We start from the raw sequence: 24,900 nt of genomic DNA on the forward strand, positions 1-24,900 counted from the left end.
TTACCAAAAATTTGATCCATAATAATGATGTGTTGAGCGAGTGATTGTGTGCATACCTCATCCCAGATGCGATGCCACGCAGCATACCAACCAGCTGGATTACAGTAAACTGACCATCATTTTTCTATGGAAAAGAAGGGATGCAAAAAAAGGAAATTATAAAACTTGCTAATTTCATTACTGATAATTAAATACAGTTTGTCATCTTTTCATGGTCATCAGATATGACCCATTTGGACGTTCAGAGGTGCCATAGTGAATGTAGAAACACCGTCATCCTCCAAAACATTGATTCACCAGTAAAACCCATGGAGTTTGAGCAATGACAGTTGATGGAGACACTTGGTTTATATTCAGTTAAAGGGGTCATATTTTGCTAAACCTACTTTTTTTGTCTTTGGTACATTTATTTGGGTATCTAGGGACCCTAATATTTCAAAAAGTTTGAATTTGAACCCTCAACAACTTGGAGGGGATGGGGCATGAAGTGGCTCATTTGCATTTAAAGGGCCAGCACTCAAAACGACCTTTATCGTGTCATTACTCAGAAATAGGATTGAAGATGGGCCTGTGGAGTTAAATTAGTGAAGAATTCAGACCGAAAGAGCCAGAGGCAAATATTTCAACTTTTACTTCTCTATACATTTTGTCTGACAGCTGTACTTACTTTTCAGATTAACCTTTCATTCCCTCCCTGTTCCTCTATGCACTGAGAAAATACTCTTCCTTCTAAAACTAAATAAATCCTCTTGGATTAGTCAGAAAATGATTATCTCAGGAAACGTTGACTTTTTAGTCATTATAGGTGGTTCTCCCATGGCAGCAATGCTACAAACATACTGTATGATGTTTGTTTGCCCAAAAATGTATGCAAATGAATACTGTGACATTCCATACACTCATCAAAATAATGGTAGCTGCCGGGACAGGCTCCTGCACCCCTGAAACCTTCTTGAGGTTTAAGTAGTTGGGAAAATGAATGAATGAATGAATGAACATACGAATCACCAATTAACACACTCCATAATCAAAGCTAAGGGGTACATAAGACTAAATTAAAGTGTTTTCTTTGGCTGGCTGTGTATAACAAACATTTACAGGGACCATTTCTCTACCTAATAACTTTTACAAATTATTTCAGTTCATAAATTCTGCCATTATATTTATCTTGCTTAGGTTAAAGACATCAGTACTTCTTCCACTACTGACCTCAGGTCACGACTCCCACATGCCCACTTGGTCACTCACCAACGGCTCTTCTACTGGCCCATTTTTCACATGACAAAGAGTCCCTAACCAAGATAAAGAACTCTCCAAATCCTGCCCAGGGCTAGGCTCGTCACTCCTCTACTGCCCTGAGTCATACAACATTTCATACAATTATGGTTTCTGGTGGAGAAACCAGCCGTGTCTCCCCCGAGCAACTCACAACCACTTCCTCGTTCCTCGCTTTTAGCCCTGACTTAACCTTCAAGCCTCAGCTCCTTCCACTCCAAATGCAAAGTAAAGCCCCCTCCTCAGCCTCTCTCCATATTTCAGTAGCAGGCTCTATAGAGGTGCACTCTTACTCCCATCATAATTTCAACATGTGTTTCTCTCACTATTATAGCTAACCCTGTCATCCATCTGCAGGACATCCTACTAACAAGTGAAATGAGATGTTAAGCCCAAGGTTTAAGTTATGAGTCTTCCTTATAGTGCACACTCTGTAGCTGTGACAGCTAATCCATGAGCCAGTCCAGGCTGTGGTTTTCTCAAGGCTGTGTCATTCACACCAGCCTCAGTACACCAGCCATCCATGTAATTACTTCATAGGTTTTTTTTCTGGGCTGCTCCGCCTGCTGGTCCCTCAGCTACTCTGACTCCCTTTGCCATCCAGGATTACTCCCCGGGGCAAACAGCACAGTCATGTCAGCAGCTTCCACTGACCACAGCACAAAGCATGTCACCTCCTTCCATTCTTTGTTTGACTCATAGTGCCTCTCTATTCAGCTTTGACCACCAATTTTTTTTATTTTCACCTTTTCCCTCATCTTATCATTTTCTTTTGTGAAATATGCCTTCATCAAGCAACTGTCCCTCATTGTTGCACTGAATTATATGACCTAATTTCTCTAATCTTTTCATTAGCCATCTGCTCTCAGAGTTTACTCTTTCATGCTGGATTTTGCCATGTCTGCCAACTGAGCATCTTGCCATTTTAACCAGTGTGCGCACAGAAGTGGCCTGGACAGAAACCATGAAAATTTGAGGCCCAAATTGTCTAGACAGTGTGGACATCACACCTCTGAGTACCCAGATGTCTTTAATATTTTCTAGTGATGCAAGTAGACAATCTGTAATAACCTTGTCTTATGGAAATCATGTCCATATGCAACCATATGCAGTAAATCCAATTACCATGTTAATGCTGCCAAACTTAACACTGCTCACAATGTTCTACAACAAAATTATCTGTGCCTTGAAATGTAATGTTACATCACATAACATTTTTTACCTTTTCTCAATGGGCAGAAGATAGATGGGGAAATAGATTTAGAATATATTGTGGGTTGGTTTGAGTAAGCTATATGTAGTTCTGAAGTTATGTCAAAGAAGCTGATTGTAGGCATACAATCTAAACGTATTTACGACTGGTCTGGCAAGTTTATGTGACCACAAGAGGGAGTAGTGAGTCACTATGTCTGTTGATCCATGGTTCAAACTAAACTGTGACAGTTCTGACCTTGTTTGTTTGATTCCAAACAGATCTTTAGTTCAGCTACTGACAACACAAACTGTACTGTATAGAAAACTGAGGTGATTTGTGGCTTTACTGTGGCTGTTCTCTGTCTAAAAACAGTGCTAAGCTAACAGAGTTATAATGTAAACCATCAGCTGATGCAACACATGAATACTATAAGACACTGTTATTTTGACTGTCAAAATAAGTGCCTATGAGTTTTATTTTGAAGAAGAAAACTTGATACCATAATACAGATATGTGTAAACAATGAGCTTTACAGTTTATTCTGATATTTGACACTCTTTCCCAGTTTGGCAAAAATAAAGTTCGTCTGTCTGTCCGTCCATCCCTATCTATCTATCTATCTATCTATCTATCTATCTATCTATCTATCTATCTATCTATCTATCTATCTATCTATCTATCTATCTATCTATCAAGTGAGTGATACACACTGTGGATACATAGTGTTGATTCATTGGTGGTGGGTGGAACATCAATACTACATAGAACCCCTTTAAACTAAATCTATCTTTGTTGAGTCTCTGTATTAAAAGCCACAGTATCTTTAGCAAACCTCACTAAGTGTTTGCATTTCCTAGTTGTAACTATAAAAAGTATAGTAACAGTTGTCAATAGCAGAAAATACTGTAAATCGAGTTTGCATATCCACATTAAAATGTAAAATGTAATGTGGGTAGTAAAAATCAAATAATTGAGTTTCATACGAATATTAATTCCTGTTGTCTGACAAAGACAAACACTAAACTTATTACTGACACAGATAATATCAATGGCAAACTTGGAACATCATGATATGACCCTGCATTACAGGCAGATTTAACCACAGGAAAACATTTTCACAGTAACTATTACACGCTCCTCTCAAGTGTATTTCTCTTTGCCAAGTATTTTAAGCCACTGATTTGAAATAATAACAGCTTCAGAGGATGCATCCACATCTCACACTGATCCTCTTAGTCCACAGAGGTCCATTACAAACAACTCTCAAAGAAGTGTTTTTGTTTCCAGAAGATTAAATGTTTTTCCACCTCTGTGATAATTGTCCTCTTGATATGTCATATTAGCAAACGGTTCCTTTTCAGCCTGTTCACTTAAATCAGGCTTCTCAGCACAACACTGAACTATGAAAGCTGACTCAGTTTCCAGTTTATGAAACGCTGCTCAAACATTTCTCTCAATTGATACTTGAGTAACAGCTGCAATTTTCCTGCCATCACCTACCACTTTTGACACACTATCTTCATCTTACTTCCGTCTACATCCTATAATTATTACGATTTCTTCTGTATATTCTTGTTTTTTTTTTCTAACATTCCGCTCCATTATCCTTAAAATCCTTGACTTGCTTCCATGAAATCTCCATGAGCCTTTTGGATTTTGTCTTTCTGTCTTACCTTAAGGAAGGTGTCCAGTGATCCATTCTCCATGTATTCAGTAATGATCATCACTGGTTTACCTGGAAAAAGAGTTCATGTGTATTAATGAAAACAAACAAATAACAATGCATCTGTTACATAAAATCACTTAATGAGCAAAATAACATTTAATCCTAGAATAATACATAGGACAAATGAATACAGCATTAAGTAGGATTAGAATACTTTATGAACTAAACCTGTCATCAGAACAAAAAGTTACCACTGTACATGTCTGCAAACCATAGATATGTATAATTTCCAGACAATATGAAGTCAAACTGGGGTTTTCATTCTGACACGTCAATTTTTTTTGGTTGAGGCAATAAAAAAATCTCTTCAGGTGTTTATGTGCAGTGCTTAGAAAAGACTGTGGTTTGATTTAAATATTGTACACATATTATATAATATTTTAATATACTGCGAGTCATTTTTTCTTCATAAAAAATGTTAAATAAACCCACTATGAATATAATTTATGTGAGATGTCACTGAAAATTCTGTATATATGGCAGGGGTGTCAAACTCATTTTAGTTCAGTTCCACATTCAGCCCAATTTTATCTTTAAATAATAACAGTGAAAAAAGTCAAATTACATGATGAAAATGTTTACATCTACAAAGTTTCCTTAACAATCTGAATACTATGAACAGCCTGAAAAATAAGTGCAATTTTAACAATATTATGCCTCACTTTATCATTTACATATGTGCATTACAACTTACATATGACAGTGGATCTACAAATACACAAAACATTTAGTAACAGGCAGAATATTGTTCAAAATTTCAGGTTATTCATATTTGTTCAGGTTATACACATTTTTTGTAAAAGGACAAATATGGGCAGTTGTCATTATTTACAGATTTTTATGTTATTATTTTACTGGTCTGACCCACTTAAGATCATATTGGTCTGTATGTGGAACCTGAACTAAAATGATTTTCACACCCTTCATCGTTAATATCTTCAGTGTAAGTTTTGCATTTCACAAATTCATCCCACGGACAGGATTGGACCCATTGGAGGGCCGGTTTTGGCCCCCAAGGCCATATGTTTGACACATGTGATATATAGCATTGAGAAGTGCTATGAGAAATGTGTTTCTTGTTCAAAGATTATATAGGAGAATTATACATACACTCTATGTATTGCAGAAAAGTACAATGGCTATGTGGTTGACTGAACATAGATTTTAGAGCATAAAAAAACATGTTTTCTTCACACTTACAAGTTCCAGTCAAAATACTGCCATTTCAGACACACAACTGAGCCTGATAAACAACAGCTGAAGGTGTCAAAGCACAGCTGAACTCGGCTCATAATGTACAGCAGAGTGTGATGGATGATGAAAAACCCTGACACTGCACAGCTTATGGACTGGTGAAAACAGAGCCAAAGCTGACAAGTAAGACCTGAAACGCACCAAGTTCAGCTTCAAAATCTGTACATGTTTAAACATCATACATGCACAGTACAAAGTTTATTTGAGCAATTCCCTGTAATCTGCAGTGAGACACACAGTATGGTGTAAAATCCAACAGGGAGCTCGAGGGCTTCCAACCGGAAAAACACAACAGCATGCTGAAAGGAGACATGCTGATGGCTCACTTTTGGTGACCACGCCCTCCAGACGGATGATGTTCGGATGGTTAAACTGGCCCATGATGGACGCCTCCCACAGGAAGTCACGCCTCTGTTGCTCTGTGTAGCCTGCTTTCAAGGTCTTAATGGCAACCTGGATCTCTCTTTTCCCAGGGAGCCTCAGTGGACCACTGCACACCTCGCCGAACTCTCCTGAAACAGACAGGCCTTGGTGTTTGAGCATTTCAGCTTATGTTTGGCAAGGAAAGTTGAAGAAAAAAAAAACACAGAAGAGCTAATCTATTAAATGAAGTTGACATAAAATAGTATAAAATTAAAAATGCAGCATAAACACCCAGTGCTACTTTTGTGGCAGTTCCCAAATGACATTTACCTCTATATTTAACCTTTCTCAAGTGATATATTGTAATATTATCATCTTTATTTTGCATTTTTCAGTGAAAATCATGTATTTTCCTAGATTTAATTCACTGAGCATGTAGATGTTTATAAAAGCTGAGATTAAAGTTGAGGGTTATATCAGAAACACAGGAAACTGAAGAAAAAGTGACTTTCCGGCAAATATATCAATAACTGAACATAAACCAACTGTCTCCATCCACTGTCACTGATCAAACTCCATGGGTTTTACTTGTGAATCAATGTTATAGAAGATGACAGTGTTTCCACATTCACAAAGGAGCCTCTGAACATCCAAATGGGTCAAATCTGATGACCATGAAAAGAAGACAAACAGCATTTTAAACCATTTATTTACATGTATGGATAGGATTAGTTGTTCAAAAGTTGTTAAACATTTTACATCAGTAGATGGTTCTGGTCAACAGTGGATGTTTGGGTCTTTGTGGGTTAAAATCTATTTCAACTAGGGATGCAAATTATCGATTAATCCATTAATCATCAGTTGGTTGACCCTATCGATCAATTAACGATTAATTGATAAGCTGCAATTTTCCTGAGAACCTGAATTTCTCTTTCAATATGGTCTATAAGAATAAAAGTTAAATATTGTTTTTTTACTTCATGGAAAAAGCATGTCATATTCCTTAATGATTGATTTGTTGAACCATTGGATACAGGCAGTTTCCTGTGGAATTCATCTGTTGGTGTGGTGGTGTGTAATGGGGGGATGCACGCGTTGGTGTGTGTGTGTGTGGGTGCACTCTGCACGCGCGCAGTTCGGCCGGGGGATGCGTGCATGTTGGATGGTAACCGCATGCGTGCGTGCGTCCCTTTCCGTCCTACTTATAATACTATGGGGGTACGGGGCGGTGCAGTCTGTGCCCCCGCAGAACAAACTTTTCGCTCATTTATTTTTTCCCTGCCTCCTGAAGCTTCACAAACTTTAATTTGAAGGGACAGGACGTTTGTATTTGTCCTGGACTATTATATATTATACATATGTATAATAAGTCCCCCCCAATTAATCGATAGTCGATTAATTGTTTACATCCCTAATTTCAACAAATCCCATTTGGTTTTGGTGTAGAAAAAAAATTCTAATACTGTAGAAACTTGATGAAATACATTCATTTAAATTACTGTTACTGATTTCGACTGTTGGTACATTCAGATCTCTCTTCGTGACCATTTTATTTTTAAGTCAAACTCGTCTGATTTTCTATTTCAGTGCCTCAGTGCAACCATGTGTCATTTCTGTACAAATGTCTGGCAAGCCTCCCTGAATTCTATATAAAATCCTCATTAACACAAGAGATCTCAAAAAGCGTTAAAGTGAATGATGTGCTTCTCTGCTGCCAAGCCTTAGTTTTGTGAGGTTCACAAATCATCCGCAGAACACAAACAACTTTTAAAGCAATGGAAATGTATTTGTCTAGTGTAATGTTGGCTTAATTAAGGGTGTGTAAATGTGAGTTTATGTGACAGGTTTTATGCAGAATGTGATGCTGAGGTGTCACAGTTCAGGTAATTGGTGTATTCTGCTCATGTACATTAAGTGTCGAACAATTACACAGTGTGTAGTGATAATGTCACTGTCAGATCATCTCCCTTCTGTTTTTGTCATCTGTAATGTAATGCAATTGTGTATTTTTACATTTAAATCACCTCTGTCTGTTTACCACCAAGTCATCAGTTGTCTACATTGCTTATGTTTTACTTTGCATGCTGCATATTTCATTCGTTCAAGCTTTCGTCCAAGTTTTATCTGTTGTCACCTTTGACTTAGCTTAACATCTGGCCAAAAAACAACAGTTGAAAAGCCATTTGGTAAATCAAACACTGGCACATTTACAGCAGTGTAAATTATCCATGAAAAAATAAATAAATAAATAAAACAAGTGAAAAAGTAAGCAGAGTTTACAAATATCCCCACCTGGTTGCACAACACTTTGCCCCTCCTGTTCACTGATACCCTGCCTACCAAGGGATCAATTCTGAGTCTTAACTTTCAATCATTATAAAAACTTTATAAAAACATGTAAAAAAAATTGCAAAAAATTGAGAGAAAGGGACATGAAAAGAACATGTGTGAAATTTGAATCAAAAAACAAAATTTGTCCAGCCAATTTCAAAGTTGAAATTTTGAAACATTGAAAAAAAAAAATCCCAAAATTTAAATTCAGCCATCAAACTAGGTCTATGTCTATGTCTAAAAATAGGACCAATGGCCCTGTAGCTTACCAGCCAAATTAAAAGCTTTGGGAAATGTATCCAGATGCCATTTATTATCATCCAGTTATGTGTATTTATTATATTAGAGAAATAGCCCATGTTTTGGTCATATTCCAAGCAGATCTGTCAAAAATTCAAATTCCAACTTGATATCATTCATACTTACTGATTTATTGTCTCAATCCACTTCCTCTGTTTTATAATGGGAAAATTTTTCAAAGTCGCAACAAATCCAGAATCAGATCCGGATCGAAAAAAATTCAATACCTTGTGTTGACATGATCATAAAGAAGCTGTATACCAAGTTTGAAGTGAATCAGAACTGTAGTTTCGGAGAAGAAGACGATTAAAATTTTTTCCCCGTAAGAGCCCATGTTAAATTTTCTGTAAGTTCCCGGATCCAGAAGAAGATCCTGATCAGCATGTGGCCATTATGTTTTGGTCATCTTCCCATCAGGGCTGTACTGTAGAAATTTCAACTTGATATCATTTATATTTACTGAGTTATTGCATGGATCCACTTCCTATCTCTTATAATGGGGAAATTTTTCAAAGTCGCACCAAATCCAGAATCAGATCTGGATCGAAATAATTTCACTGACTTTGTTGATATCACCATAAAGAAGCTGTATACCAAGTTTGAAGTCAATCGGAATTGTAGTTTTGGAGAAGAAGACGATAGAAATTTTTGTAATGGACAGACGACAACGACAGATGACAGACAACAGATGACGACACCGGACGCCGCATGATGACAATAGCTTACGGCCTATCGGCCGGTAAGCTAAAAAACTATGCACTGCACCTCTACTAGTGATAAAGAACATGTGTGTCCAAATTGAAAAAAACTGGGTGAATAATGTCAGAGAAATTGGTTGAACAAATTTTTGAAGTTGATATTTAAAAAAATAATTATTTAAAAAATTAATCCTAAAATTGAAATTCAGCCATCAAACTATGCATTGCACCTATACTAGTGATAAAGAACATGTGTGTCCAAATTGAAAAGAACTGGATGAATAATGTCTGAGAAATCTGTTGGACATAATGTTGAAATTTTGAAAAAATTATTTAAAAAAATCCCAAACTTGAAATTCAGCCATCAAATTATGCACTGCAAATGCATTAGTCATAAACGTGTGTCCAAATTGAAAGGAATCGGGTGACTACTGTGCGACAAATGGGATGGACAAAAATCTTGGACAGACAGACGGACTTCCTGGTATAATGGTATAATAAACAAATCATGTATTATGTATCCAATTATGTGTATATATCCTTACTTTTTGATATTACACTGGCATTGATTAGAGAGTTTTTCTGAGCCTACTTCCCTGAACGGTCTCATTTTCATGGACCGGAATGAATGATAATATATACTGTGATACATTACACTCAACTCTTCTGCCCCGCTGACACACTCTCTGAGCAGAGTCAGATTATCTATAATACAGACACAAAAGCTGTTATAATGAGCTGACTCACCTGCACCGATGATTCTTTCTATGGAGATAAACGACACATCGATCTCCTGGGCAAATTCATGCACAGCCTGGTTGGGATCTTCATAGGTGAGAGGGTCAATGTAGGTCCGCACCCCAGGGAATTTTACTGCGCACACACACATGCACACACACACACACACACACACACACACACACACACACACACACACACACACACACAATGCATCATGAGCATTCAGATATCACTTATCCTCTAATTAGTAAGACTCGTATGCAAGTTGCACCGAGTGCATACTGTACATAGTGAAAGGGCACAAAGGATTTTTATTCTCTTTGCCTGGTCCGTTGCAAATTATGTTATTCAGTCATGACAAATATAGAGAACCAATTAAATATGCCTGTGTAGCTTACATTCAGAATTTCCTTAGCCTCTTAGCATAATTGCCTAACTCATACTCAAATGGACAAAAGTATTTGGATACGTCGAATTTAGGTGTTGCTTTTCTAAGGGGTCTAGGGGTCTGGGATACAAACCAATAAGGACAAATGTCATAATGTAGTTTTATACTGGGATAAATTTTGCATTACATTGGTTAGTTTGTTTTAAATTGTTATCTTCGATTCCAAAATGCCTCAGAGATGGTTTTTACTTTATTTCTCTCCATGACTATGATTTTAAATGTTCTACTTCTAAATTTCAAAAACATTTTTGGTGCTCTGACTCTAAATAATAATTTTCTACCACAACTAACCTTCTACTTTCTTCACATCTCACTTGGGAAGAAAAATCTCCCATTACACTTCCAGTACATATTGATGTTTATAAACTATATGGGCCAAAATATTTGGACACATCATGGTTCTCATAAGACATTATGCTGATTTGACATATAAACATCAATATTAATAATCAATTTGATAATTGTCACAATATAAAACAATATTATAATATTTGCCATTGTTTTGTAGCCCCGACCCCTGTTAGAAAAGAAACACCTGAATGCAATGTGTCCCGATACTTTTGTCCATTTGTGTATGAGTTATGAGTATGATTTGTAGATGTGGGTATTTTGCTAGAGGTTGGATGATATGAATGATGATATGAAAACAGAAAAACTGTAGGGAAATAACCATCAAGACTAAAAAGCTGTAAAACCTCTACTGTATGTCAATTTAATAAACTCCTAAATGAATAACTAACAATAAAAACCTGAAATTTCTTATTTTTCCTCAGTCATTACCTCCAGCTCTGAAGCCTGATACTAGCCAATTGGTGCTCCTGATACTAAGTCATGCTTAAAATGCTCATTAATTAAACAGTCTATCTCTATTTTTCATTGAAATAAATACTGCGTTGTACCAATCATACACTGCTGAACTGCTCTAAAATATGTGTTTTCACAACATTTTATAGAAACACTATAAGACAGATCTGAAAAAAGTCGGTCAAAACCAAGCAAAAAAATTTACATGTATAACCACTGAAAATGGTGATGCTGAATACACTTATTTACTCAGACCTGCTCCCTGTGGTTGATGATTTAAAGATTAAATGATTCATATATGTAATTATCCCAAATACAAGACACTATTTCTTTCATGTTTATGTGCTTTACACATAATTAACATTCACAATAAAATGAATGTAAAATTTTCTTTTAGTGCATGAATCAATATGACAGTGTCCCACACATTTTGGCACTGTGATATTTCTCTTTACTTCTGTTGAGGTAATGTACCCGTCACACTCGGTGCAGATGCCAACAGATGGGCAGCGGGACACAAAGCCAAAAAAGTGCGGCCAAATATATTAAGCTGTCACGGCCTATTAATCATCGTAGCTTTGTGCATCCTCTGCCAACATGGCCGCTGTGAAGCACATTTGTAGCCGTGTCATTCAAAGAATAGCTCAGAGAATAAAACATTGTTCACTGTAGTAGTCAAACACACAAGCCTGATGCAATGAACAAATTCACAGAGACATGGCCGCTGTCTGAGCCCTACTGTACATGTAGTGTAAACTTTAGATGCACTTACACACACACACACGCACGCACGCACACACACACATAAAATCACTTTAGGCTTTTAGAAACTCACTGTGACCGTTGTGGAAGTGCATCTTCTCTTCTTCAGGATCCTGCTTTGCTTTGCTGTATCCACATCGCCTGAGAGAGAATAGACACGTAAATGTCACAGAGTGCACAGTTTAATTATGCGCACGTTCTGAAATGTAGTTGTCATAACAAAACATGTTACACTCGCGCAAATGATTCACACAGGCTGGAGGAAGCAATTGAGAAATCCTCAAACAATTGTTCCTGAAAATGATGATTCAAGTAATTAAAATGGAAACAAACATGGCTCAATAGAGAATGGGAGTGAATTAACTGTACAGTTCTGGGTAGAAATGCTCTCATTTTATTAGCTTCATTAGCTCACCAGCCGACCGTCTTCATTGCTGTCTTCATTAGGAATTTCTTCAAACTTCTTCTCTAATGAAACTACTGGTCGGATTCATTTAATATTTTATATGTAGCTTCCTTGGGACAATGTCTACAAAGTTTATTCACAGTTTTGACAAATTCAGATTTTCAAATTTTGACCAATTTTTGAAATATTACAAATGTGCCTTTACTTATAATGGGCCATATTCTGATGGCTAATAACATGTAAATGGTTAGAAATATCAATATAGTTACTATTGAGCACTGTTAGGAAATCATACATGGACTTTCATTTAATTAATTGAGTTTTCTTCCTGTGAAAGTACCACCAAGTTCTATTGGAAGATTGATCTCCTGCATCAAGACCACAGGACTCTAACATAGAACCTGACAACCTTGCAAATTCAACTTGTTATTGATTCTTGATCGAACATGGCGGTGATATACAGGGACAATGGTCCTATTTTTTTTTTTTAAATTTAGAGACATATTCTGTTTAACTATACATTGTATAAACATTTATTACAGCATAGCAAAAATATGCAATGTCCTTTGACACAGTGTCCAATGACATTTTATCTGCTGTATATTTAAAAACAAATGATGACCTTTACAACCACAGAGAGGACGTTATAGACGCACTAAAACAGAGATCACATAGATACCATAAACTGGTCCAGACACAGTGAAGCAAACACCAGCCGACACCAGACAAAATCACAAAAGAATCTGCCAGATAAGCTTATTTTTTCCTTGATGGATTTGCCAACTTATATCCTGAAGGTTCTCAGAAATGTTGCTGAATGCTGAAAAGTGGACTTCTAGACACAGACCAGAGTACTGCAGTTTTCATGCAATATTTTCCAAGAATGCAGCTGTCAACATTTCAACTCTGGCTGACGGATTTTTAGCTAACCTTTTACTTTGGACACAAGAGACCTCTTGCGATTTTCAATAACGGCTCTATACAGTCTATTGATTTGCGGTCAAACATGCTTGTGAAGAAAAATACAGAAAAGACAAAATTTTGACACTAGTGGATTTTGTTATTTTTCATAGCGTATCCCCTGATACCTTGAGCAAAACCTCCGTCAGGTTGAATGTCATGTTCGTGCATGTGTGTGTTTGATAAACGGCACTATATGTCAATATTTAGACAAGCAGAATCAGCGATAATCAGAGATAACCCAGATTAAACAGGAGGATTGATTTTAAACCTGATCCTAGAAGTAAACACACACCCACGCATGCACACACACAGGGGTCATGTCCAAGTCTCTTCCATCTCTGGTCTCTGTAGGACAGCCAGGGTTGGCTAAAGGGGTTTGGTGTGGGCAGCTGGATGGTCTGGGTGAGGGGAGTCATGTGTATGTGTGTGTGTGTGTGTGTGTGTCTCGGGGGTATTTAGTTTGCTGGATCTGTTGAGTCAAGAGCTTTGAGCACGCTCACTGCCTTAAAGCCCTCCAACTTCCTGCATATGTGTGTGTGTGTGTGTGTGTGTGTGTGTGCATTAACCCATGCATACAAGCATGAGTGTGTATGTGTTTGTGTCCACACACGAGTGCTGTTTTTGGATGTGTATGCATGCGTGGGTAGTCTGGAGGGTCATACATGAGGGGGGGTGGGGGGATACTGTAGATGGAGGGGGTTGCCTGTGTCCTAAATCCATCACTGGAAAATTTGGCATTCCTGACTCTCTCCTCCCCCACATGTAACCAGAGTGATTCTTTACCCAATCTAAACCAGAATAATTTGGTGTTTACCCTTAGTTTGCTCATTTCTATAATCATGCGGTTACAGACATACACACTCACCATCTTGGAGAATAAATAATTAAACAACACTGAGCTCAATTAGTTACATTATGACCTAATAGTTGATGGGACTGAGAGTTTAATAACTGATTAAGCAATAATGTGCAAAGACGAATGAGAAAAATGAATGAATCACTGACTGACAGTATGAATTAAATTTGTAGTATGAATTTGTTCCAGTAGAACAAAAAAAATCATACCAGCCATTACCTTCATTTTCAGTACATATACACAGAAATAGCATTTAAAGGGCAAAGAAACAACAACAAAAAAAAAACATTCAAGGTATGGTGATGGACAAATACATATTGTGACAGCTCTTCTTTGTGCATGTGCATGTGATTAAAGTAAACTGGTTGCAGTATTTATAAGTCAGAGTTATGTGAAAGTTATTTGTGATCAGACACTGTGAAAATACATTCATTCAGTGCACATTTTACAGATTAGATAATGTTTCTAAAAGAGTTATGCTTAAACTCATATTGCATTTTAAGAACATAGACATAAGGTCAGTAAACACACTTGATATTTGTCAGTTATGTTAGTCAATAAATATCCAAATGTTGACATGTGCATACCAATTTTGCTGTTCAGCTCTTCAAAGACTCTTAGTTTTATACTCTGAGCAGTTTTTTTTCTTCATTATTCTCGACCCCCTAGCTTTGAAAAATGGCCTTAGGACAAGTTTACTGTCAATAGCGTATGCATAGACATTTTACAGACATATGGAAGTCTCAGTATACTTATGATAATATCACCATCTGATTATATCATAGACTAACTCAAAATAGTAATAAACAATGCCGTTGTGATAGAGTAATACAGACAATAATGTACAATACATCATGATGAACACAAATGGCACTAGTAGGCAGTGAGATTCTGTGATAAGATGCTATATAGGGTCAAGTCAATTATTGCATATGTTTAATAGTGTATTACAAATCAGTGTTTTTTTTACATTTTTCATCACACAATGAAAGAAGTTTGCATTAAAGGCAACATGCACAAATGCCCTTGTCCAAGACAAATTTTTCCCATGGGAGATAAATAAATATACTTTGAAGCTTGAACCTGGATTTATGTATCATGATTTCACTACCACAAAATTATATCACTTCAACAATGACATTAAAAAGCAATAGTTTAGATTCTACTCCATATTTATGGTTCAGTACCTCTTCTATAGAATTACATCATACAACTGGCAATATTGTCAGCTAACATATATATCACTTGCTTTGGAACATATTTGTTTTATATTCTTTGATTTCATTAAAGAAAAAAAAATCTCCTAATGCTGGCACAGTTGCTGGTATTTTATATTAAGCATGACATTGTGCCAACCAGCATTTTGATTAAGCGAGATGTACATGGGCATATCAACACAGCCTCCTTAAATACATATGACATACTTTCAGCTTGTGTTTATGTCTTTGCTGGTGTGTATTTATGACTTACCGTCCACTGAGCAGGAATCCAGCCACTACTGCCAGGAGGACCAGAGCCAATGTAACAGCCACCGCAACTATGGAGGCCTGAGCACGCTCACTGGTGGCACTTACTGCCAAGGAAACGAGGCAGAGTTAGATGGAAAATGCAAGTGATTCACCACACACCTGGCATCTACTGTGGGTGCAGCTTCCAGAAGCAGGTGGGAATCGTACAAGTTTATTGTCCTGTAACACTCACTCACTCACTCTCTGGATTTAATCACTCAGGTGTACTCACAGTAGGGGCTGGTCTGGAACTCAAAGCGTCGGCTAAACGCGCCATATCCTGCTGAGGTCCTGGCTCGCACCTGCAATACATAAAATGGTACACACGCTATATAGATGAGAATTATCACATACATCCCCATAAAAACTGTTCTGATCTCAGAGATGAAATGTTCATAAGTGTATTAGTCTGATTGATGCTTATGAGTCTGTCAAAAGGTGCATTTTTATTTTCCAGGAATGGAATCCCTAAAGTAGACACCTTTAAGTATCACTGGATGTGTTATGAACAGGTCTTTAGCTCATCAGCCAATAGGCCATGAGCTATCGTGAAGGTGCTGTGTCCAGCTCACAGCCGGCCACAGCCCCAGCAAACAGCCGGTTCCTGCATGTGATGGAGAGCCTTACTCGGAACTGGATCCGAGGTTCATTTAAGTCAAACGGGCACTGCTGTGCACACAGCCGGGCTCTGCGCACAGCTGTGGCTGTGGCTGGCCAAGAGGTTGGAGTATGGTTTGGTGAGCTTGGAGTGTGGCTTGGTGCGGGGCATGATGCGGCGAAGCAAGGCTTGGAGCTTGGTGCCTGGCTTGCTTCTGAGTTCTGTAAATGAAACTGGTTCCGTTTAAGGATCTCGTAACTGGTTTCGAGAACGGCACCAACTTCACTCTGCTGGATAAGTGGTGTTATTTAAGGTGGTGCTTTTCAATGGCTCCATTGTAGTGAATGAGGAGATGTCTGTTCATCACCACTAATGTTGCTTCCTGTCTAGACCAGGTCTGGACACGCCTCTCATCTACCGCACCCCTACGTCAAAAAGAGGCCAGTATGTTTCGTAACCGCAGAAGAATGTTGTAAATGCAAACAAAGTTTTCTAAACACAGAAAGTGTTTTGTAAAAGCAAAAACAGGTTTGTAGAAGCAAAATAAGTTTTGTAGGTGCATTTTTAAAAAGAAATATATATTTTTGGTTTATAAAACTTCACTTGCGCTTACAGTACTTCACGTACGTGTGCAATGTTATCTGGCCTCATCTTGATGCCATAGTATCTTCCTTGGGACAATGTCTACAAAGGTTCTTCACAGTTTTGAAAAATTTTGTTTTTTCACAAATTTTTTGAAATATTAAACATTTGCCTTTATTTATAATGGGCAATACTTTGATGGTTTATAACATGTAAATGCTTACAGATATCAATATAGTTACTACTGAGCACTGACAGGAAGCCATATATGGACTTTCATTTGACCTTGAGTGACCTTGAAGGGTCAAACTCAAGGCCACCGATGTCTGCATTTCAACAGTCTTCTCCAATACAATTGGTCGAATTCATTTCATATTTTATATGTAGCTTCCTTGGGACAATGTCTACAAAGTTTGTTCACAGTTTTGACAAATTATGTAAATAATAGGCCATATTTTGATGGTTTATAACATGGAAATGATTACAGATATCAACATAGTTAATACTGAGCACTGTTAGGAAGTCATATATGAACTTTAATTTAATTGAGTTATCCTCCAGTGAAAGTATCACCCAGTTCTATTAGGAGATTGACTTCCTGCATCAAGACCACAGGACTCTAACATAGCGCCAGAACCTGACAACCTCACAAATTTACCTTGTTAATTTCTGATAGAACATGTCTGTGACATACAGGGGCATTGGTCCTATTTTTTAAGTATGCAATCTTGTAAACATCATGTCAATTGTCAAAAACTTTCACCTATTATTGTGTTTATGACAAAACTCATTGTGCAAAGCAACTGGGATACTGTGTACATCTTATTCCAGGTTCTGATCCCTGCTGACAAAAAATAATCTAACACAAACATAAATAACTGTAGCAACAAAAGCATTTCATGTCTGCAGCAATGACGATATAGAGTTCTCTGTTTTGGTAATGAAACAATTTAATGTATTTGGTAGTTTAGATAGGAAAATACCCAAGCTGTTTCCTAACACATAGGGTGGAGCAAATGGAAAACACTGAAAAATGGGGACAAACATGAGAAACAAAGAACTGACCCTTATCTTGTAGTGGTCAATTTATACAACATTTTGGACAATGCTTGGCCACCGTCTGCTGACCACAACAGGACAACATGGTCTTGGCATCAGCTTTTACTACAGATGCCGAGATTACACAGAATAACACATCATGATGTTAGACTTAAATAATGTTAATTAACCATAGTGGCCATATTTCAACAACCACAGCCAAATTAATTCAAGGTTAAAGGAATGTCAGCTCAAATTGCCAGGCTGTGTTGTAAACATCACAGGCCCCTGCATAAACACTGCGCTGTAATCAGAAATGCCAATATTTATTACATATAAGGGAATATTAATAGTCAGGTTTCAGTGTGCTCTGTGTAAATGCTGTGCCCTGAATAAGATCAATACCAGGATAAGCCTTAAAACTGTGCATGTGTCAACAGAATCACTGGCTGCACTGTTTAAATGCCAAACAAACTACCATATTTTCTCAAATAAAAACTGAGTCAATCAAAAGACCCATCTCTAATAACAGCCGGTATCAAGGTTGACTCAAACAAATAAAGGCAAGCTCTTCATTGTATACTGGATAAAAAAAATTATATTGATAAATGTCATGTGCCTGTTATGAAATAACCCTTCAGTTAAGCATGAAGTTCACTTCGACAGGTTTAATTTAATACATTCAACAATATAATCAGCTGTTTTCGGTACCTTGTAGATCATTCACCTTATATGTTATCGTTTAAGCTAGGTTACTGCAGGTCTGTGTCTCACATTTTATAGAAAGTTTAAGGCACATACAGGAAGAGAATGATTATACAATCCAAGCTCTGTTAAGCAATGAATGATTTCTATCCATTGGAACTGTAGAGGAGTTTATTTTATAATGGTAAAGGAAGTGTTGGATTTGTTAAAAAAAAAAAAAAATCGCCATTGTAGCACTAATATCACAAGTAGTAGGATTTCATACTAAATAAAAATCATTTCTATTTATTTAACTGAGGAAATTATCAACAAAAGCCCGCCTCTAATGCAAGCATCCATTAAATAAAGTCCTGATATGTTCTGCATTTGGGGCCAATAAAACCCCGGCCACCATTTGAGGAAATACAAGGCATTTCGAAAAGTATTTTGGCTTCTAATAAAAGTGAAACTTAAAAACAGTCTCATTGTTATTTAAGAATAACTCTGTTGAATTTCCAAACCCATATTTTACCTGGAAAATGTAGGCTGAAGAGGGCTTCAGGCCTTCCACAACCATCTCAGTCTCCTTGGATTTTATTATGGTGTAACTGGAGTCCTGTTCCTGGAGTGGAAAACAAACAAAGACAGATTTTAACATACGTACTGTCCATTTCTCCAAACTTCCAAGCTTGTTCTTTAGCACTCATCATTTCTATATTTAAGCTACCTGCAATACGTATGAGTGGGTGTACATGGGTGTGTGTCAGTATCAGCTTCCCAACTGTAACCACATCAGGTTTAAACACAGCTAAATGCACCCTCCATTAGCCTGAAGCCATTAGCTAACCACTGACCACAAACCCTCCTCTTTTGCTCTGTATACCTTTATTCTGACCTTCCCCGAAAAGACGACATCAGAGGATGAAAGGTAGAAGAGAGGAAGGGCAGAGGAACAATGATCTGAATAGAGGCATCAAATTGCTGTCTCCTTTTAAGCACAAATTAAAAAAAAAAAAAAAAAGAAAAGAAAGAAGAAAAAACACAGCTATAGCTGTGTCGCATCAAAGGATCATTCTGAGGTAAAGATTTTCTCAGTGGACCTGATATACAACAGCCACTTCAGTGAAAACGCTCCAAGGCAGAAGTATTCATGCCCCAAATATTGGTCAAAAGGTTTCTGTAAATGCAACATGAGTGGAAAAGTGCGATAATAATATACATTTTCAGCAGTTTCAAGGAAAATCTTACAAACTTACAAATACACAAATAGTGTGTATACTTCAAAAAGTCTTAGATGGCAAACATAACAAAATAAAGTATAACTTTGCATATACAGTTGTGCTCATAAGTTTACATACCCTAGCAGAATTTGTGATTCTTTAGCCATTTTTCAGAGAATATGATAGATGATACAGAAACTTTTCTTTCACTCATTGCTAGTGGTTGGGTGAAGACATTTATTATTAAACAAATGTGTTTGCTCTTTTTTGAATCATACTGACAACAGAAACCATCCAAATGACCCTGATCAAAAGTTTACGTACCATAGTTCTTCATACTCTGTATTGGCCCCTTTAACATCAATGACAGCTTGAAGTCTTTTGTGGTAGTTGTGGATGAGGCATTTATTTTCTCAGATGGTAAAGCTGCCCATTCTTCTTAGCAAAACACCTTCAGTTCCTTTAAGATTTTGGGTTTTCTTGCATGAACTGCATGTTTAAGACCTCCCCAAAGTGGCTCAATGATACTGAGGTCAGGAGACTGAGATGGCCACTCCTTCACCTTCACTTATTTCTGCTGTAGCCAATGACAGGTCAACTTGACCTTGTGTCTTGGGTCATTGTCATGTTAGAACATCCAAGACTGTCCCCTGCGCATTCTTTCAGGGTATCTAAACTTATGAACACAACTATAATTCTTGATCTTTATGCCACAACAATTCAAGCCCTTTAGCAAAGTGTGAACTGAAGTCCTATATTCTGTACCAGCGGTAGAGTACAGGAGTCTCAAGTCACCCTGAGCTATGTTGCTTTTACACAATGTAATGAGCATAATATGTATTGTATGTATAATATGTATTTATATGTAATATACATATGTCTCTTTATCAAAATCCAACCAAAAAATAGAGGAGAATATTGTGCACAGCATTAAAAACTCACAAAAATATACAGTTTCTTCTACAGGAAATAGTATTGGTCAGTTAGTATTTGGTTTTAAACAAGAAACATTGGATATGTGTTGAATGAAACCAGTGTAAAACATTAGAAGATTAGTCCAGTAACTATGAGAAATATGTACGTACTTTATACTACATCGTTAAACCTACATGTAGCCTACAACTTTTACACAGTATTGTACACTATATGGACAAAAGTACTGGGACAGGTTGAATTCATGGGTTTCTTTACTAATAGGGGTCTGGGATAAAAAACAGTCATGACAAATGTCATAATATAGTTTTACATTAAACTTTAAGGAAATATGGATGTTTATAAACTATATGGACAAAAATACTGGGACACATCATGGCTACAGCTATAAGATGTCCTGTTAATATTATGTTTATATAAATACACTGCCCAGCCAAAAACAAGTCGCACATGCAATATTTCATTGCACCACCTTTGGTTTTGATTACAGGAGACATTCACTGTGACATCTTTTTTGCTACATGATGCTTAACTACTGTCACAATAAGGTTCATAATATTTTTTCCATCCATAGTTGCATTAATTTTTGATTATTTTTGATGGAGAATCGGACCACTGCATCAACTCTTCATCACATTCCAAACAAGTGGTGCCAGGCACAAAAATCCCCACCCTTCACACATATTGTAGCTTATTTTGGCATCAATCCAGCTGATGTCATCATGTCTATATGTGTGCTGAGGTCAGCATATCAATTGCCTCTATATATGTGCCAAGTTTGAAGTAACTGAAACAAAATTAATGTTTTGTAGTCATTTGAAATTTCACCCATTATACATAAATGGGGGAAGAAAAAAGATTTAAAAAGTTTTTTAGAACTTTGACCTACTTTCCCAAAATGTAACCAAATCTATTATGGGTCACTGGCAATCTATAAACCCAATTTGGTATGAATTCAACCAATAGTTTTGCTTTTACAAACAAGTGAAAGTTTGCCCATTATGAGTAAATGGGGAAAAAAAAGAAAAGATTTAAGAAATCCATCAAAAATTTAAACTTTGACCTAGGTTTCAAAAAAAGGAATCACATCTATACTGGGTCACTGGCAATCTATAAACCCAATTTGGTATGAACTCAACCAATAGTTTTGCTGCTACGGGCATTTGAAATTTCACCCATTATAAGTAAATGGGGAAAAAAAGAATTTACAAATTCATACAAAATTTGAACTTTGACCTACTTTTCCCAAAATGTAATCGGATCTATCCTGGGTCACTGACAATCTATAAACCCAATTTGGTATGAACTGAAGTAATATTTTTGCTGCTACAGTGTTAACAATCAAAAAAAGAAACAAACAAACCGAACCAAAATAATACCCCTAGTCTCCCCTTTGGGGGGCAGGGTAATTAGAGTCTAGACTTTATGGTGGCTACTCCATATGTGAACCATTCTGTCACAAGCCTGATGATCCTGATCACTCCTGGCATTGTCCAATGTATTTGATAGTGGAGACATGAGAGGCTACTTACTGCATCAGTGAAAGTTAAATAACTTGTTACAGCTGAAACATTATTAACTACTGCAGTACCAATGAAAGGATCTGAACTATTTGCTTAGTTTAATCCAGTGAATGTCTCCTGTAACAAAACCAAAGGTGGTGCAGTGTAATATTGCATGTGCAACTTTTTTTTGGCCAGGCAGTGCATATGAATACCAAATTTCTTATTTTTCTCTTTATATTTTCATTTTTTCACTTGTTTGTGTTTTTTATATGCACTTGGTTGGTGTATTTATGCTGCTGTTAACTGAGAAATTTCCCCGCAGTGAGATAAATAAAATCTTATCTTGTCTTATCTTATCTTATGGTGATTTGAGATATAAACATCAATATTTCCCTTTTTAAGTTTAATGGGAGATTTTTCTTCCTAAGTGAGATGGGAAGAAAGTACATGGTTAGTTGCAGTTGAAAATTATTATTTACAGCCAGAGCATGAAAAATATTTTAAAAATTAAGAGGCAGAACATTCAAAATCATAGTCATGAATAAATAAAAAAACAAAACAGAGAGAAATTACGTGAAAACCATCTCTAGTTAGTTTGGTTTAAATTGTTATCTTTGCTTCCAAAATGCCTCAAAGCACTGCAGTGATATTTATCACAATATAAAACTATATTATAACATTTGTCAGTATTGTTTTGTAGCCCAGACCTGTTAGAAAAGAAACACCTGCATTCAACATGTCCCAATACTTCTGTCCATATAGTGTATATACTGTATGTTATCTGTAGATGCACAGCTGTACAGATGGACTAAAAATACTTTTTATTTTTTACCTTTTCAAAGTACTTAATCTCATATTCCAGGATGATGCCGTTGGGGCGATCAGGCTCTGCCCAGGAAAGAGCAATACTGCTCTTCCCAGCATGACCTTTCCTCACCACACTCACTGGAGATGGAGCTGATACACAAACAAAACACACACACAAAGACACAGAGATGTGATAAGAAGCAAAACAGCCACAATGATTAACAGTGAGTTTAGCTTCTAATAATAAAAATCCCGCAGTTTAATAATTGTAGCATTTAATATGACTGATGTCAGATCCCAATTAACAGTGATTAAACACATGAAAAACGTTGCCAGTGTTGTAAAATCTGTTGGGTTCCATCAGTATCTATAAGGTTTACCTCTTTTGACGACACCTCGAGCTTTGATGTGTACAAGCACACAGCTAATTGTTATTCTTGCTGTGAATTGTTGTAGTTTATGAAATATTAAAGGGAAGATTAAACATCAAAGAACAAAACCACCAAAAAAGGACACAAACTGTACAAATGTTCCTTTTAAATATGCAGTGACTAGAGGGTCATACACAACAGCATACATTTGTTTTGATTATTACTTTATTTCCAATAAATTATTTTTCCTTATTATTTTAACCAGAGGCGGTTAATTAAAGATGACATTTTGTCAGTTAGAAACATTTCCTGAGAGCCTTAAATCCACCAGTTAAGATCGTCTTTGCTTCCAAATCAGCTCTGTTGCAAAAATGCAACCAGGTGCACCTGCGCCTCATTAAACTATCCGTCTATAGTCCACCATCCAGACAATGCTGGCAGACAAAACCGTGACGTGAACTTTGACCTTACGCATCTGGCACACTTCATTTAGTATCCAAAGTCTGGCACATGCACACACTGTTACTGCAGCTTAGAATGTGGCTAAAACCCCGCTTTAATAATTTGTTGAAGTTTATTCCACAATTTAATATTAACACACAGCCTGATGAAAAAATAAAAAAACAATCCCACACTCCCAAAATAAGCTTTTGCTGTGATTATGGAATCTATTCACCGTAGCATAATTTTGTATGCAATATCACAATATTTATTTACATCCACAGTAGCATTACTTTTTCATAAAGATCTTGCATTAATGATGCGAGTGTTGGAGCCCCGCATAAAGTCTTCTCCAAAGTACCCAACGATTCTCAATGGGGTTCAGGTCTGGACTCTATGGTGGCCAAACTATATGACAAAATGATGTCTCATGGTCCCTGAACCATTCTTTCACAATCTGATCCCGATGACTATGGATATGGAATATGAAGGTGTCATCAGCAAAGAAAAAATCCACTGATGTACAAATCTGGTCTTTCAGTATATTCAGGTTCAGCTTACCTCATTTTACGGAAAAATAACCTTGTGATCCTAGACCTGACCAAATGAAGCAACCCCAGATCAAAACACTGTCCCCTACAGGCATGTAGTGGAGGCACTAGGCATGATGGGAAATCACTCTGTTCACCTCTTTTCTCACCCTGATGCATCCATCGCTAAGGAGCAGGGTCAATCTGGACTCATCAGACCACATGACCGTTTCCTACTGAAACACCGTCCAATCTTTATGCTCTCTACAAACTGATTAGTGCTTAACAAACGAGTAAAATGAGTAAGGGCAGCCGAAACTTCATATTCTTCACTGCAGTAATTATCCAATGGAAGGATCAGAACTATTTGCTCAGTTAAATCCAGGTGTTTTTTGGCTGAGCAGTGTATTTTTCCTCATTCACTTTATTCTACTCATTATTAGTTATTCTCAATCCCTGCAAACACATTTGACTGCAGTGAGCAGTCAGCATCACACAGAACTATGATATATTAGCACATTAAAAAGTTGCAATAATATTAGAGAGCAAATCCATCTTTGG

The 24,900-nt window shown here is 36.9% G+C and overlaps 1 protein-coding gene across 1 annotated transcript in view; it reads right to left on the minus strand.

Annotated features, from left to right (window-relative positions):
• epha5 (EPH receptor A5) overlaps positions 1-24,900 on the minus strand; it is a 132,375-nt gene that overhangs the window by 22,907 nt on the left and 84,568 nt on the right. Inside the window, exons 6-14 of the mRNA XM_030148803.1 lie at positions 23,023-23,147; positions 19,065-19,154; positions 15,863-15,932; positions 15,593-15,695; positions 11,971-12,038; positions 9,890-10,015; positions 5,777-5,962; positions 4,144-4,205; positions 57-124 (exon numbers count right to left, since the gene is read on the minus strand). Of these exons, the coding sequence (XP_030004663.1) occupies positions 57-124; positions 4,144-4,205; positions 5,777-5,962; positions 9,890-10,015; positions 11,971-12,038; positions 15,593-15,695; positions 15,863-15,932; positions 19,065-19,154; positions 23,023-23,147 (898 nt within the window). The remainder of the gene's footprint in view (positions 1-56; positions 125-4,143; positions 4,206-5,776; positions 5,963-9,889; positions 10,016-11,970; positions 12,039-15,592; positions 15,696-15,862; positions 15,933-19,064; positions 19,155-23,022; positions 23,148-24,900) is intronic.

The sequence above is a fragment of the Sphaeramia orbicularis genome, chromosome 12 (assembly GCF_902148855.1).
Source record: "Sphaeramia orbicularis chromosome 12, fSphaOr1.1, whole genome shotgun sequence".
Lineage (NCBI taxonomy): Eukaryota > Metazoa > Chordata > Actinopteri > Kurtiformes > Apogonidae > Sphaeramia > Sphaeramia orbicularis.